This window comes from Anas acuta, chromosome 1 (assembly GCF_963932015.1).
Source record: "Anas acuta chromosome 1, bAnaAcu1.1, whole genome shotgun sequence".
Lineage (NCBI taxonomy): Eukaryota > Metazoa > Chordata > Aves > Anseriformes > Anatidae > Anas > Anas acuta.
The window spans coordinates 62,046,158-62,061,178 of record NC_088979.1 but is presented as its reverse complement, the minus strand read 5'-3'; the positions used below and the strand labels follow the sequence as shown (position 1 = coordinate 62,061,178).

At 39.2% G+C, this 15,021-nt stretch overlaps 1 protein-coding gene across 14 annotated transcripts in view; it reads right to left on the bottom strand.

Moving 5' to 3' along the window:
• MCF2L (MCF.2 cell line derived transforming sequence like) overlaps window positions 1-15,021 on the bottom strand; it is a 152,489-nt gene that overhangs the window by 48,511 nt on the left and 88,957 nt on the right. For all 14 annotated transcript variants that reach the window (XM_068678742.1, XM_068678787.1, XM_068678771.1 and 11 more), the window contains one exon: window positions 8,209-8,323. In XM_068678742.1, coding sequence (XP_068534843.1) covers window positions 8,209-8,323 — 115 coding nt within the window. The remainder of the gene's footprint in view (window positions 1-8,208; window positions 8,324-15,021) is intronic.

Genomic DNA, 15,021 nt, shown 5'->3' with positions numbered 1-15,021 from the left:
TGGAGACAGACCATTTTGAGGACTCATTTAAACTTAACTACAGATGGCTGAAGTAGGCCACGTTATCCTTGAGGGACAATTAAGGATAAATAGGTCAGTAAAGGCGAAAGGGCTCCACGTTGGTTGAGCTTAAGTAAATATGAACAACAGAAAGCCTGAGTGCTCCCAGCTTTAGAACAATCAAGCCTGATCCCATAAAAGCGTTTTTACACCAATTCAGAACTACGATATTGGAATTAAACATATTTCCAGTGCACTTCAACAACCATTAATGCCATTGCACGAAGTACTGACACACATTTTCTGGAAGGCTGCATGCTGTGTTTTAGGAAGGTGAATTTATACTTAAATAGTGTTTTAAATTCTCTGTAGTTGAGATTGGACTTAATGAAAGCTCCAGCGTGACGTCCAGCATTTTACTAATTAACTTCCTCAATCTTACCTTGTCTCCTTACAAGAGGAAATTTACCACTGGATAACATGTGTCATGCAAGTGGGATTTAAAGAATCCCTTCAACAGGGATGAGCCTTAAAACAAGTTTAATATATTCACAAGGTGGACATCAGAACAACCATAAGTTGCTCCAAACCCAGGAAGAATTCAGACCGAGTAACACATTGAGCTTTGACCTAATGTTGTCAAACAACGTATCTGACACAAAAGCTCCCGACCACCACTTCACCTCAGGATTCAACACTCGTTTTAAATATAAACCTTTACATTTCTTTTTTGCTTACAGGAACATATGGCATTTACAACTGCTTGGCAGCTGTGCTCGGAGAGGAAGGGCACGCACAGCATGACAGATTTTGCTGGAAGCCCTGGGATGTTCTCATTGACGAATCTGAGGGGCTGCCAAGGTAACAGCAGGATACAGGTTCCACATCTTTAGCCTGGATTGTAATCTGACAAAGAGGAGAGCGTGGAAATGAAACACAGCTGACACATATAGACACTGGAGCTGAAAAACTGTTGCTCAGTGTGTCACTGTGAACTGACAGGGTGTCTGGTTTTTGGCACTTCTTACCCATTATGTGGTGACATTCGTCCCCGGCACTCCATAAAATAGAAGTAGTTAACTCTTAGCTAGCAGTGTGCTGCTTATTTAGGCTGCAGATAAATGAGGTAACTCGTATGGTCACTCTTCCCCATTGGTTCTTCAGAAGGTTGGCCTGGCCCTGAAGGCTCTTCAGGCCCAAAGACAGCATTACCCTAATGCAGGTGCCCCAGCTCTCAGGGAACAGCAGTGAAACCATGCTGACAAGACTGGCCAGACCCAAGCCTGCTCCACACACAAGCTCTGCGTGTACCAAGAAGGTTTGTTAGCCCCAGCAATATCCACACCATGCTGTGCCATGGTCATCCAGTCCGTAGCTAAATCATGGAATCATTAGGGTTGGAAAAGCCCTCCAAGATCATCGGGTCCAACCACCCCCCTACCACCAATGTCATCACTAAACCATGTCCCCAAGCACCAGGCCCAACCTCTCCTTGAACACCCCCAGGGACGGTGACTCCACCACCTCCCTGGGCAACCCGTCCCAGTGCCTGACTGCTCTTTCTGAGCAGAAATGGCTCCTCATTGCCAGCCTGAACCTCCCCTGGCACAACTTGAGGTCATTCCCTCTGGTCCTATCACTGGTTACCTGTGAGAAGGTGCCGACCCCCAGCTCCCCACAGCTTCCTTTCAGGTAGCTGCAGAGAGCAATGAGGTCTCCCCTGAGCCTCCTCTTCTCCAGAAGAAACAACCCCAGTTCCCTGACGCTTTGCAGTGCCCATACTAATGAAGTCTTCTTGGACGCAAACCCCCTGGGAGGCTTAGTGAAGATGTTTCCTTTTATTTTTTTGGCAACCCGATGTTAATCCCAAATGACAGAGAGCTGGTGCACTCCGTAAGGAAGGGTCTGGAGCTCGCCAGGCCGTAACAACAGAACTTTATAACTCCCAGACGCCAACACTTTGTGAAGTTATCTTGTTCCGTTTCGTAACTTGGCCAGGCTCGCTCCCTAATTTCACACACCAGGCGGTACCACGAACAATAGCATTTCTTAGAACACCACACTGTGTTCGGGCCTTTGTAAGCCATTGGGATCTTAAAGACGAGGACATTCTCCTGGGCAGGAAACCGACGGGGACAGCTTTCAAAACAGGAAATAGCAGAACATGACAATTTAACCTGAGATATGCTTCGGATCATGCGGCGGGACAGAAGGGCATTACAAACAGAGGCTGTACAAGGCTCTGTCTGAATACAAGCACAAAAGGCCTGTGTATTGTATTTAATAAGCAGCGTGGGACTAAAATGGGCCATGACAACTCAACATTTTCTAATCTATACCATTTCTCTTGAAGGGTATTTAAGACAGTGTTACACGTTTAGAATATTAATTTTTAATCTCTTGTGACCACAAGTTTTTAGCTTGCTTTTTTTTTGTTGTTGTTGTTCAAGGATGAATCTATAAGAGCAACGAAGAAAAATATTCAAGCTATATCCTTGTAGTTTCTCATACAGCATACTGTTATCATATTGCAGAAGAAACTGTTAATTAGCCAGAAACAAAGCCATATGTTTGAAAAATCCTGTCTTTTTTTTTTTTTTTTAAAAAAAAAAACACTGCAATTATCTACTAATTTCTTTTGGACCAAATTCTCATATCACACCCTACATTTTGTAAACTCATTTTCCAAGAACACATACATGCTGGTAAGTTAATAAAACATGTTAAGTTTCAGCTGTGATTGATAGAAATAAACACATATGACACTTGCCTTCAGTGTACATCATAGATCTTAGATGTCCATTTACTAGGATAAATAGAAAAGGTAAAAAAAATACTTTCAAAACAAAGAGAAAAAGAAAAGCATACAGAATGCCCTGAAATAACTTCTTAAGGGTACATGAGGCAGTTGCTTTAGAAGTCTATTCCAACCTTGAATGGAATATTCTTCCTCCACCCTCTGTATATGGGATATAAAAGGCACACCTCATAGGTGCCTCTCCCACTTTGCAGTAGCAATGACAGACACTGTGTATGGAAGTCTTCAGATTTTTATTCAACTCTGTGGTGGAACAACCTTGTCTTCCTACCCAGCTCAGCAGCATTCCCCAAGGACTCACCCAGTGAAGTGACAGGAGGCATTCTTCTCTGCAAGCTCTAAAGAGTATCAGACTGGCTACACAGACACCATGAAGTGTCCTCAAAGCATCTCAAACACAGGCAAAACTTGGCTCACTGTTCTCTGCTGAAAGCCAATTGACTCTAAAGATCATCTCTCTTACAGACACGTATCTACAGATACGAATTTATTCAGAAACTATATTGTTAAAACCTATTAATTCCTGAAGATCTGTACTTATATCAAAAGTATGTGTAGTAATTTAACGTTGTAGCTAAAGTACTCTTCCTATAAGGCATTGCCATAAGAACATTACATACTGCCACGGATTCCCCTTCTTTCATCTTGGATACTACACATGTAAAATAATAACAAAAATCACTTGAACTAAGAAAAGAGAGAAAAAAAGTCATTCTCAGGAAGAGAGTCCCCAGCTTTTCAATACAAAATATTCTGTACTTCAGTAATAGTACTAAACCCACCAGCTACTGAAAGGAAGAATCTGTTTCAGAAGTATTAGATATATACCTTTACAATGTACATCTCATTATAAAGTGAAATATTAAAGGATTGGCTATACTCTTCCACTGTCTATAGTTCTTATCCTTAATCCATCATTTTTTCCTGATACAGCAACAATCTTTAAGTACACACGGTACATGACTGTTGTCACACAGAACGTCAACAATCTTGTACTGAATATTTTGAGATTATTACAAGCCATACATGAGGTACTTTATTTTATCTAGCTGTCTATAGAACATATGTTTTCCTTGCAGTGTTAGCAATCTGAGGGAGATGGTTCAGCTTTTTGTTTAATAATATACAATTGCACCAGGGTTAATGGTATATCTTATATTAAAATTAGATATTCCCTTTCCACTGTCTCCTTTCTTAACTTCTTCAACTTATCAGACTTCCACATCTGAGCACAAGCTGATAGCTCTGCTGTTTGCATTATTCTACTCCCCGGTCATCTAAGCTGGTAACATGCAACTTATAATAGTTCAATTTCTGAATGCAAGGTGACCCATGAGATATTTAACTCTTCATTGTAGCAGTTCACTGTGAAAGAGACAAGTTTATACATGAAAAGCTTATTAAACTCAGTGTTTAGATCACACAGAATAATAATTCAGTGAGAAGGGACAAGGTCATGTTTACACCTATGCAATCAGAGGGAATAGTAACGACATGTTCAGAGGTTTTGGTTTTTCTCTTTTGGCAGGAAGTCCTAAGCTACACTTATTAAGGCTTTTATTAATTCTTCTTTCACTTTGGAACAAATCTTGAAAATCTGATGCCACTGCTAGAAATCACCATACTGGTAAATATTTTATTAGGCAAAAAATCTTCTGCGGAACACAGAAAGGTCCTTTCTTATGTGGCTCTTAGCAGTTTCTCGTTGTCATTCCCATGAAATATCATTTCCCCTAACACATGACTGCAGGCAGTCAGACAATAAGCTTTGAGTTATTGCTGCCAACCCCTCGCTGTGATCGGGAATCTTGTGCAGGGCCAAGTGGCACAAAGAGCCTAGCATGTTTTCCAAGGAACTGCTGTGGCTCCAGACGTGTCTGTGCTCTACAGGGCTTTTCTACGAAAAAGTTCTTCTTCCCCTCAGTCAGAACAAAAGACAAAGTTATGTATTTGATAAGCTAAATGATACTGATCAGTAGAGGATTCCATGCATAAAAGCTGTGGGCTGCATTTTTTACCCTTCCTGTAAATTTGTATATCTTAGACCTTTTAAATAAACTTACAAAACAAATAAACTATTAACAATCTGCCTCCACTTCCCTCAAAAGCAGTTTCCAAAGTACCCCAAAGTTCCCAGTCTTTAAAATTTTAGCCATTGAAAACTAAGATAACAACAAAAATCCTGCCTTGTGACAATTTTACACTAGAAATATCAGCAATTCAAAGAAGTTCACAATACTGCCCATCTTTGAGGTATAGGCAGTCGATAGCTTACTGTTGGCAGAAGATGTTTTACGAGGGAGGGTATGCTGACATCTGGTTAGCAGCATTTCTGCAGTTTGGTATTCCTACACACCTACCCAAGGGCTTATAAACAAAGTTTAAACACAGTAAGCTGGTAACACCATTAGAGAAGATGTCAGGGAGGACCAAAGCCCTTTGAGATTACAGCAGTTCTCAGACACTAAAAAGGTCCCAGTTTTATCAGCATTTTAACAGTGGCATTAACATTTCAGCTTAAAACTTGTAACAAAAGTTATAAAAATCCAAGAACATAAAATATGGGTATAGTAATAAAAGTTAGTATCTTGCTTTTTATATCTACCTAGCTATTTTCCTTCGTTTACAGGGGATGGAAACCTGAAAAAATTAGAAATAAAAGAAAGAAATAACAAAAATATCCTACAAGAACAGCCAAACTTAAGAAGTGGCTGCTGCTGGCTGGCTATGCATACAATAATTATTGGAAGGTATGGGAAAATGAACAAAAAATCTCCAGAAATTCTGCTCCCAGAGTTTTAATTAGTCAAAACGTGCTCCCACCAAGCTGATGCACTGGGACGCCTTCAGTGTTCCTCCCTGCGCCAGATGCTGTTTGCTCCGCTCAGAATTTCTCACATGAATCCCACTCTGTGAAGAAGTTCAGTGGGCCACAAGAAGGCGCCTTGCCAAAGGAGGACTTTCATAAGGAGGAGCAGATGTGAATTTAGCACATAATTATTTGTAATAACAGTATTCAAGGAAGATACTATCAAGGGAGGCTTAGCACCCCACAGCTTAAAGAGCACAAGGATAAACAAAGAAAATAAAGCTGACTGTTGGCTTCACAGCTCCTCTCCTGCTTACCTACGTGTTAGTAAGTTCAACTAGGACAGCACCTCATGGTACTGTGCTGCATATAACCAGTGTTCCCTGAAAGGGAATAGGTCCTACAAAATAATTAGGAGGAAAGACCTTTACAAGAAGACCATTTGTTCACTGTATATGCATGAAAAGAAATAAAGCATGTGTGTGCAGGAGGGAAATCGGCCATGATTAGTTTCAGACACGAATTCAGCACAGCCCATGCTGAGTTGCACTGAACATTGTCAGAGGAAAGAATGAGAAAAACAGCTTGAGACCAACATTTAATCGGTGTTAGACAACCTGCGTTTCTAAGGGTATTTAACCTGGGAAAGCCACATAGTCCAATTTAGGAAAGACATAACAGATCTCACTTCACACAATAGTTCAGGCTTGAAGGGATCTCAGGAGGTTTCTAGCCCAACCTCCTGCTCACAGCAGGGCCAACCCAAATTTGGATCAGGTTACTCAGGGCTTTGGATGGTCAGGTCTTGAAAACCTTCAAGAATGAAGGCTCCATGGTATCTTTTGTCATCCTGTCTCAACGCTACATCACTCTCCCAGTAACAAATAGATGAACCAGTCTTTCACCCACCTAGTAGCCCCCCTATCAAGACTGTGACAACCCAACTTGGACGCAAGGCTGCTGGGAGAAGACTGTGGAAAGTCTTGCTAAAGTTAAGACATGCACAGCCTCCCCTCATTTACACACCCAGTGATTTCACCATGGAAATAGGTTGATCAAGTGCAATTTACCATTGTTTAATCCATGCTGGCTACTTCCCAGCACTTTCAGCTTTCTTGTGCACATAAATGTGTTTTAAGAGGACTCACTCCATAACTTCCTGACAGACTAAATTGAGGTCAACTAGCCTGTAGTGCTTCAGATCATTATTCTTGTCCTTTCTGAAGATGAATATTGGTATTTGCTTTTCTCCGGTCATCACAGTCTGCCTCTGATCTCAAAAATCTTTTGAAGGTGATAAAGAGCTGCCTCACCACTCTAGATATAGCTCAGATTATCCCAAATACTAGTTTGGGGTCAACATTTTTCAAGAGATCCTTGAGATCCTCACCTCTTGCTAGTCACTCTCAGTAAACTCAGATCCTGTCTCTAAGCACAAAGGCCTGGACAGACTGTCAGAGAAGACTGATGAGCTCTTTGCTTCAAGTGTCTCAGCCTCTCATCTGTGTTGGCTGCCACTAAAATACCCAGCCCATTCAGCACAAGCTCACATTCTCCTTCTTCATTCCTTTACTGCTAATGCAGCAGATTTTTTTCTGGGGGGTGCTGTGACTTTCCTGAAGCCACCCCGTGTGTTCAGGCAATGCTTCTGTATTTCACTTTTGTAGCCTGCCACTGCTTTCACCTCCTGCGCACTGTCTTTGTACTGCAGCTCAAAGTCACAAGTTCCCCGCTCAGCCAGGTCAGTCTCCCAGTATGTCTACTCATTTTCCAAGCTGTACCATTCTTGTGCTTGGATGGTGCTGTCCTCAAAAACTTGCCAGCTTTCCTTAGCAGATTTACTCTTCAGAATTACACTCCATTAAATCTCACCTGAATAAGCCAGTCTGTTCTCTTGAATTCTAGCATCTGTATTCTATTCTGCTACATGCCTTTCTCACCTCTGTCACGATCTTGATCTATTTCCCTGAGAGATTTTCAATAAAAATCACAATCTTTGTTGAGCAGCCCATTGACAACGTTATACCATACCTTCTAAGAGAATCAGGATTAATTGCTGGGCCTGCTTAGCACTACTGGTCAGATTTCTGGAAGTGCTACAGAGACTGTACATTCAGCTTAGATAATGAAATGAAGCACAAATGGCTAGGACAAACCCCAGTATGTAACTACAGAGTATTCCCTCAGCCTGAGTAACAATCTTGAGTAACATCCAGGAATTAGCATGTCCTGCCAAAATTGTATATGTTTTCAGTTAAAATACACAACACCGCACTCTAAGATCCAGCAATGCAAAAATAAGAAACAAGAAAATTTCTATTACAGAATCTATATCCATACCTACCAGAAAGTAATTTCTTCTTGCATGCTCTAGATGAATGATATACTGCTATTTACACTTTTATCAACTACTGCATTAGGTGGTTCTCACTAATCAAGACTCTTATTGACGCTGCATCGCCTGCTATATTCATGTTTTCTTTAATTAAATACAAGCCTGACCTTTACCCTATGATATATGTTTCTGAACATAGGAAATGCTTTATTGGATAAGAGTATTTTCTCTTGGCTGGGTGCTCACCTTGGGATGCTGGTGAGGTAGGTCAGGACATTCTGGAACTCCTTCTCTGGGATCTCGCTGAAAGCTGGGTAGTCTGGAAAGGTGATAACAGGGCATCCATCTTCCCCTCTTCCACCTACAAAAGAAACAAGAAGCAGGCACATTTACATAAACGTCCCGTTAACTAGACTGCAATTTCCCAGTAATTAAACTATTGTACTTTTTCTTCTTTTGACGCAGTGCTCATCAGCATGGACACTACTTATTCTGAACAGTCCAATCTCTTCTTCAGAGTTCATAGAGTTCTATAGGAAGAAATTTATTACACATTAATTTTTTCCTGTACGTTAAGTGTCTTGTGTGAACACAATTTGGACACCAGATGGCAGTGCATCTTTCATTTGACAAATGTCGATTGCAAGTAAATACACCCCATTTGGAGAAAAAAATGTAGTAATTTAGGAAAAAAATAATCAGAACTAAGCAGGCAAATCTCCATATTGAACCAAACTCAACCTCCTTACCAGTTTGAGCTCATTCCTGCAACCCTCCCCTCAGCTAGGGGAGCTAGCTCTCTACCATATCTATTTTTAGGTACAATTATACATTATTTTCAGCTTTCCCTGGTTACTCGCTTTGTTCCACTTAGCTTCTATAAATAGGCCATATGAAACAAAAGAAAAAGAACAATACACTTGCAGGACATGGCCTAAAAGAAGAACCACAGACCATGACTTTCAGGAAGTTCCCAGACCACCACCAATTGTCAAGGGCAAACGTGGAGCCGTCCAGCCTTGACACAGCCTACTATTTTTCAGTTCTTATTACACTCATTGGCGGTTATCATGGGTGGGGACGACTCCATCCTGCCTGTAAATACACTGTTGTGCTCTGCTTACATTACTCTAGTATTTTCCTGACGGGACACTTGAGCACACCTATACCTCCCAGTGCTGCTCAAGTGCTTTTCCTTCGTGCTGCAGGGCTTAGAGCCATGTGCTCTGAACTGCTCTGCATAATAAATTCCACCTAATTCCAGCTTTAACATCGCTGGCCTAGAGAAGTCGCTTTCTATATTGCGACTTGAAGTACGTGATATTGCAACTTGAAGTACACGGCCACAAATGAAAGACCTGCTGCTCTAGTAAAGCCCTTGCTCCTTGCAAATGAGCATTTGTCACAGCAAGCTACATAAAGATCACAGAAAACACAGCCAAGTAAAAATCCTACATGTAAGTAGTGTTCGTATGAAATACTAATATAGTAGAAGAGTTTTTGGTTTTTTAACATGTCCTTTTTTTTCAGAATGAACTTAAGGCAGCAAGGAATGTTTATTTTTTCCCTTCATTCAGAACCACTTATCTTTGTTTCACCTCTTTTGTTTCACCTCTGCAAAAGCATCATTACCCAGTTCAGTCCTAAATTAGCTGTGTAAAATGTGATTTTCTTCCCTTCTCCTGAAACTAAACCAAGCCACAGAATTTTGGTGTGAGCAGATAAAAGGGAAACCGGAGTTTGGAAAGCCAAGTGTTTTTTTTTTTTTGTTGTTGTTTTTTTTTTTTTTTTTTTAGAAGAGCAGGAAAGCAACAGAGTGACAAAAATATTTAACTTGACCTCTCTCATCTTTCTGAAATATGTTTTTAAGGCAAAAAAGTAAATATCTTATTAAGTCCAATTATCATAATAGTCTTTCAACATTCCAAACCCAGCTACGAAAAAGACAAGAAAACTCACCTGAACTTCATGAGTGCTACAGATCATGACAATAATTCATTTTGTAGAGTCATTTAGAGTCATTTCTAAAATAAGCAACTGTAATTTTCACAAAATGTAAAAATCATAATCCAGAAAATAGTATTTCTTTATTTTATTTTAAAGAAATCCAGGTCTGTTGGTAGAGTGACTGCATCTACTTAGCTCACAGTCTCAACAGCTGCAAAATCATCTCTCCCTGCAATTCACCCTCCTGAAATGTCCACCATGGCTGTGGACCAGGTTGAACTTCTTTGCTGGCCAAGTTCAATTCACCATGGCACACACAACCCTACTCTCCTATTGCTAGGCGTAAGCAGGGATGCATTGACTTGTTCAGCTGAAGTGTAATAGTTTTACATGTTCTTAAGACAACCAAGTATATCTTTGGGAGCATATTCAATCTAATCTTAGGTGGGTTTTGTTGTTTTCTAGAAGTTTTTTCTGAAAGGATATTATAGCCCTTTCTTTTTGAAGATACGTGCATACTTGCACGCACACAAATGCTGTCATGACTATGCAAGGGAAAACGTTGAAAAAAGTCTGTTATTTCTTTTTGAGGTATTCATCAAATGCCACTTGAGTGCCAGCTTTTGTTTTTGGTTAAATTGCAAAGAGCAGAAGAGAACACACCGCTCCTTAAGCACCTGCAATCAGCCCTCACTCATTTTGTCTGAAATGGTTTCCAAGAATTACTTGAGACTGGTCTCATTACACGTGTAGCTGTAGGGAACCACCTCCAAATGAGAGGATCGTTATTTTTCAGCCTAAAAATGGAAACGCCATAGAAGTGAAGAGCACTGAAATGTATATCTGCAATTAAACAAAAACAAAATACCACTTTACATGAAGTAGATCCACTTCCACCCTATTTCCGTGAGCCTTCATTAAAGCAGTACTTTGTTATTAACTCATTTACAACCGACTTGGCAAGCCTATTCAACTGAAGCTTCCAAAACAAATTTGATATCAAAGAAAACAAATTACCCATGTAAACCGAAAGGTTTTCGGTGGATAAACCCCTACAATTCCAGTAAAATTCCAGTGGGGCTGTCTTCTAAGTAGAAGACTGGCCTTGGTCTACAGCCAGTTATTACATCAGTGACAGCCCTGCATTTTGGGGGAAAATAAGCATTTTGAAAACACGTTGAATTGCGTTAGCTATACAAGTTAGGTAGCAAAACGACTTAATTTGGCTTATGAAGTAGCACACAGGGTTCCTAACTTTTGTGTACAATTTTTTAAACAATAGCACTGACCATTAAAATTACGTGGATTCAGAGCATCAAGAACCCATGGATACTAAAGGAGTGGAAAAGAGGTCCTTTGAAACTAGCAAACCTAGGTAATTTAGCATTTATTCTCTATATTTTGCTGCATCTAACTTTTCCTACCACAGTTAGGAAAAAAAGAACATCATAAAAATGAAAATTGCAAGTTGGTAAGGTGATAAAGAACTGTCAAGCCAAGGAAATTTTAACACTTTTGCACAAATTCTAATCAAGAGGCATACAATGGACTCGTTATCCAAAACCACTCTTAAGTGACAAACAATTACTGCTACTCTTTTCAGTTTAAAATCGCATTGAAAGTTACAAAAATTATGAAATTGGCACAGCTGCTAAAAAACGTGTGCACAGAGAAAATGAAAATTCCCCACAACCCAATAAAAGACATGCTGTTTCCCCTAGTAGGACTGGCAAAATCAGGGAGCAGCAAAGTAGAATGCTCAGACTTTCAGGAAACAAAAGCAGATTATTTTGTGGTGTTCCCCTAGTTATTCTGCTCCAGTTTGCAAATGAAAAGGTGCTCTCAAAAGCACTCTACCCAATGCCACAAAAAGGAAGCAGTGTAGGTGGATATAATTACATGATGACAGATTTAGGTTAGAGGACCTGTATTTTAGCTCCGTCATGCAAATGAAATGGCACTCAGATTAAAAGATATGATTTTTATATTGATCAATATGGGCACACAAGTCTCAAGAGTTGAGCAATTTGACAACAATGACGATCAACAACTTCAGTTCAAAAGATCCAGCTCGTGTAAAAGTGATCTTGTTTGCACTAACGTCAAAAGTTAGATACTTGTGTGAATGAGAAAGCCTTAATACATTATTTATTTATTTATTTATTTGACTGCTGTTGTGGTTCAGATACTATGTTTATGTGTTTCTGAAAAGGAATTTATCTTTTCTCCTTGAGGAATATACTCAATTGGAGTACTCAAAGTATCTGAAATTAAGAGTAGACTTCAAATGAAGTAGTGGATAAAAGCTTCATTGCATATCCTTTGTAAAGGAAAAAAAAGAATTGAGGTATTTATTAAAAAATATTATTTCCTTGAAATGACAGAAGTTTTACATTACTTCACAAGCTGCATTTTGCTCAGGCTGATCAGTAGTAAGTATACTGGGCTAGAAATCAGTTTTTTTTTTTTTTTTCTTTCCTACAGACAGCAAGTTCAGTGTACTGAATATAAAACCACAGTTCGGTCAACACCTGAGTGAGAGAAACCACTACTGTTTCTTGCCTCTTCCACCATCAGTACAGGACACTTAGAATAAATGTGTTATATAGGTAACAAAACTAAAATTTCCAAAATCTGCAATCTGTATAGTACAGAATCCACTTAGAAATTCTCAAACAGAGTTTACAGACTCAGGACCCACCAATACAACAAAGACAGCAGTTTAATCAGTAAGGTATTTCCAGGTCACTTCCATATAAGAGAGCAAGGACATTGCTGATGAATTCCAAGTTAGAGAGAGCAAGGAGAAGCAAATCATTTACAAGGATAATTTAAGGGCCAAAGATTAAGCATTGGTTCTAGCTTTTAGAAATGCTAACTTTTTTCAACTGCAGGAAAGCCAACTATGAATAAACATGCAAAAATGCAAGTTGCATGAAGAATTAAAAATAGCAACCCATATGTATTTTTCCTTTAATGAAAATAACTTTGTTTGAAGTTGTGCATTGCATGAAGAGGCATTCAAACCAAAGTGAGCTGAAACAGCTGGTTTCAGTACTTGTGGTGGCCAGAAGTGTCATTTGCACATCACATAGCTCGTATGATTTAAGATGCGTATAAACAGATACACCTGTCTGTATGCTCTTGTTCATCTCCATTTGTTTTAACAAACCTGCATATGGCAACTGCAGATAGTTACAAAGTTGGGTATGAAAGTAATATGGCAACTTTCTAAGCCAGGAATGAGAAAATAAAATATTTGTGAAAGAAAATATAAAATGCAAATGAGAGACTTTAAACAAGGTATGTATTTTCCAGAGACTTTTGAATAGAGCCCCCAATGTCCCTTTAGAGGGGAAATAAATAAAACAGTAATAATAATAAAAAAAACCTTTGCAATACAGGAAAAATGGTTACAAAAATACAAACTAAATGAAGAACGTGTTAGACAGGTGAAACAGTGAACCATGTAGAGAGGACTGTCTGCTTTGGTATGTGGAAGGGCACACCTAATATAGCTTAGCAGCAACAAAAAGCAAACAAAAATTCTTAAAGTTAAGGACCTTGTACCACAGAAGGAAGAAACTCCAAGGAAAAATATAAGTAGCTGGGCCTGAGGTAAAATATTAACACTAGGGTTTGTAATCTTGTTTTGTGAATGACTGATTTGAAACCTCATCCAGAGCTTGCCCCTATTACATGTGAGCTGAACACAACTGCAGACACACTGCCAAGCCACAGCTGGAGCCTTCAGCATCTGTAGGAGCAGCTCGAACCTTGAAACCTCGATGCAATTACATTTGGCTACGCTTGCTGAAAAACTTAAGAATTAAAATAAAGTTCTGTTTTAAATTGTTTTGTTCCAAGCCTAACTTGGATGTCCCCAGAGCATTTATATTATAATCTAACACAATGAGACACACAGAATACTCTGTACCTTGAGAGGAAGAGACAGACAAACAGGTGATCCTGTTTTAGGTCAAAACACAGAAAGTAGCTCAGGAAGGGCTACAATCTTCAGCTGTTGAAGCAGACTGGTTTACATTCACTATTAAGCAAGTGTCCCACAAGACCTAGATATATCCTATTAGTGAAACAGATGTGATTCTCAAGTATATGTTACATTGGTGTTGAAAAAAAAACACTAAAAATTGAAACGTTATATATGACATGAATTGATTCACCACACCTGCAAAGAAGCTATCTACCACATATATTCATAATCTAGCAACTTTAATTTTAACGTGTTTTGTATCACATCCTAAGATACTATTTTAAAGGCAACTTATTAATTAAAAAAAATGTCCCCTTCACACACATAGGGAAGGCCTTAAATGGCATTCCAGCAAAGCTACTTGTAAGCACAACAACTGCAATAATAAGTAAATTGGTAAATTGTATGTAAATTGAGTATCAAAATATTAACTCTGTTCCTTTGTTCATAGAACCCATAACAATGCTACTTGGTACAGCACTGAAAATAAAACCCTCAATGTCCTGCAGGAGGACATTAGGATAAAAGAATTGAATTTCAAAGTGAAATGAAAAAGCATAACAATCTAATTGCCCAATAATAATACAGTGTAACAAAGAATATAGTTATAGCCCATAATAATGCAGCTGTCCTACTATTTCAGGCGAACAAAACAGACTTAAAATAGATATGAGATTTAAATACAAACTGAATAAAATAGAACAAGGAACGGCTGTCCTCACTAAGCTCCACTGCACAGCAGATGTAATGAGTGTTGACGATGCCTGTAGAGTACTCAAGACTGTCAGGGGATGAAGAATCTCCCATTGGGCTCAATGAGATTTCAGCCGTCTACTGAAATCACCAGTTTTCCACTCACTTCTGAGGGTCAAAATATAAACCTTACTTGGAGTTGCCTAGAAAGACCGGTTCTTGCATAACACTATTTCATGCTAATTTTTGCCCCTGGATAAAAAGTAAGAGCTTAGAAAGCCAAAAAAAATCCCAGAAACGAATTGTAGTTTACACACCATCATCTCAAATGAAGCATGAACAGCCAACTTCACAAACAAAATAATCTTATTTTCATGTGCTACCATCATCCCATAGAAAACACAACCACTACTACAGTTCCAATG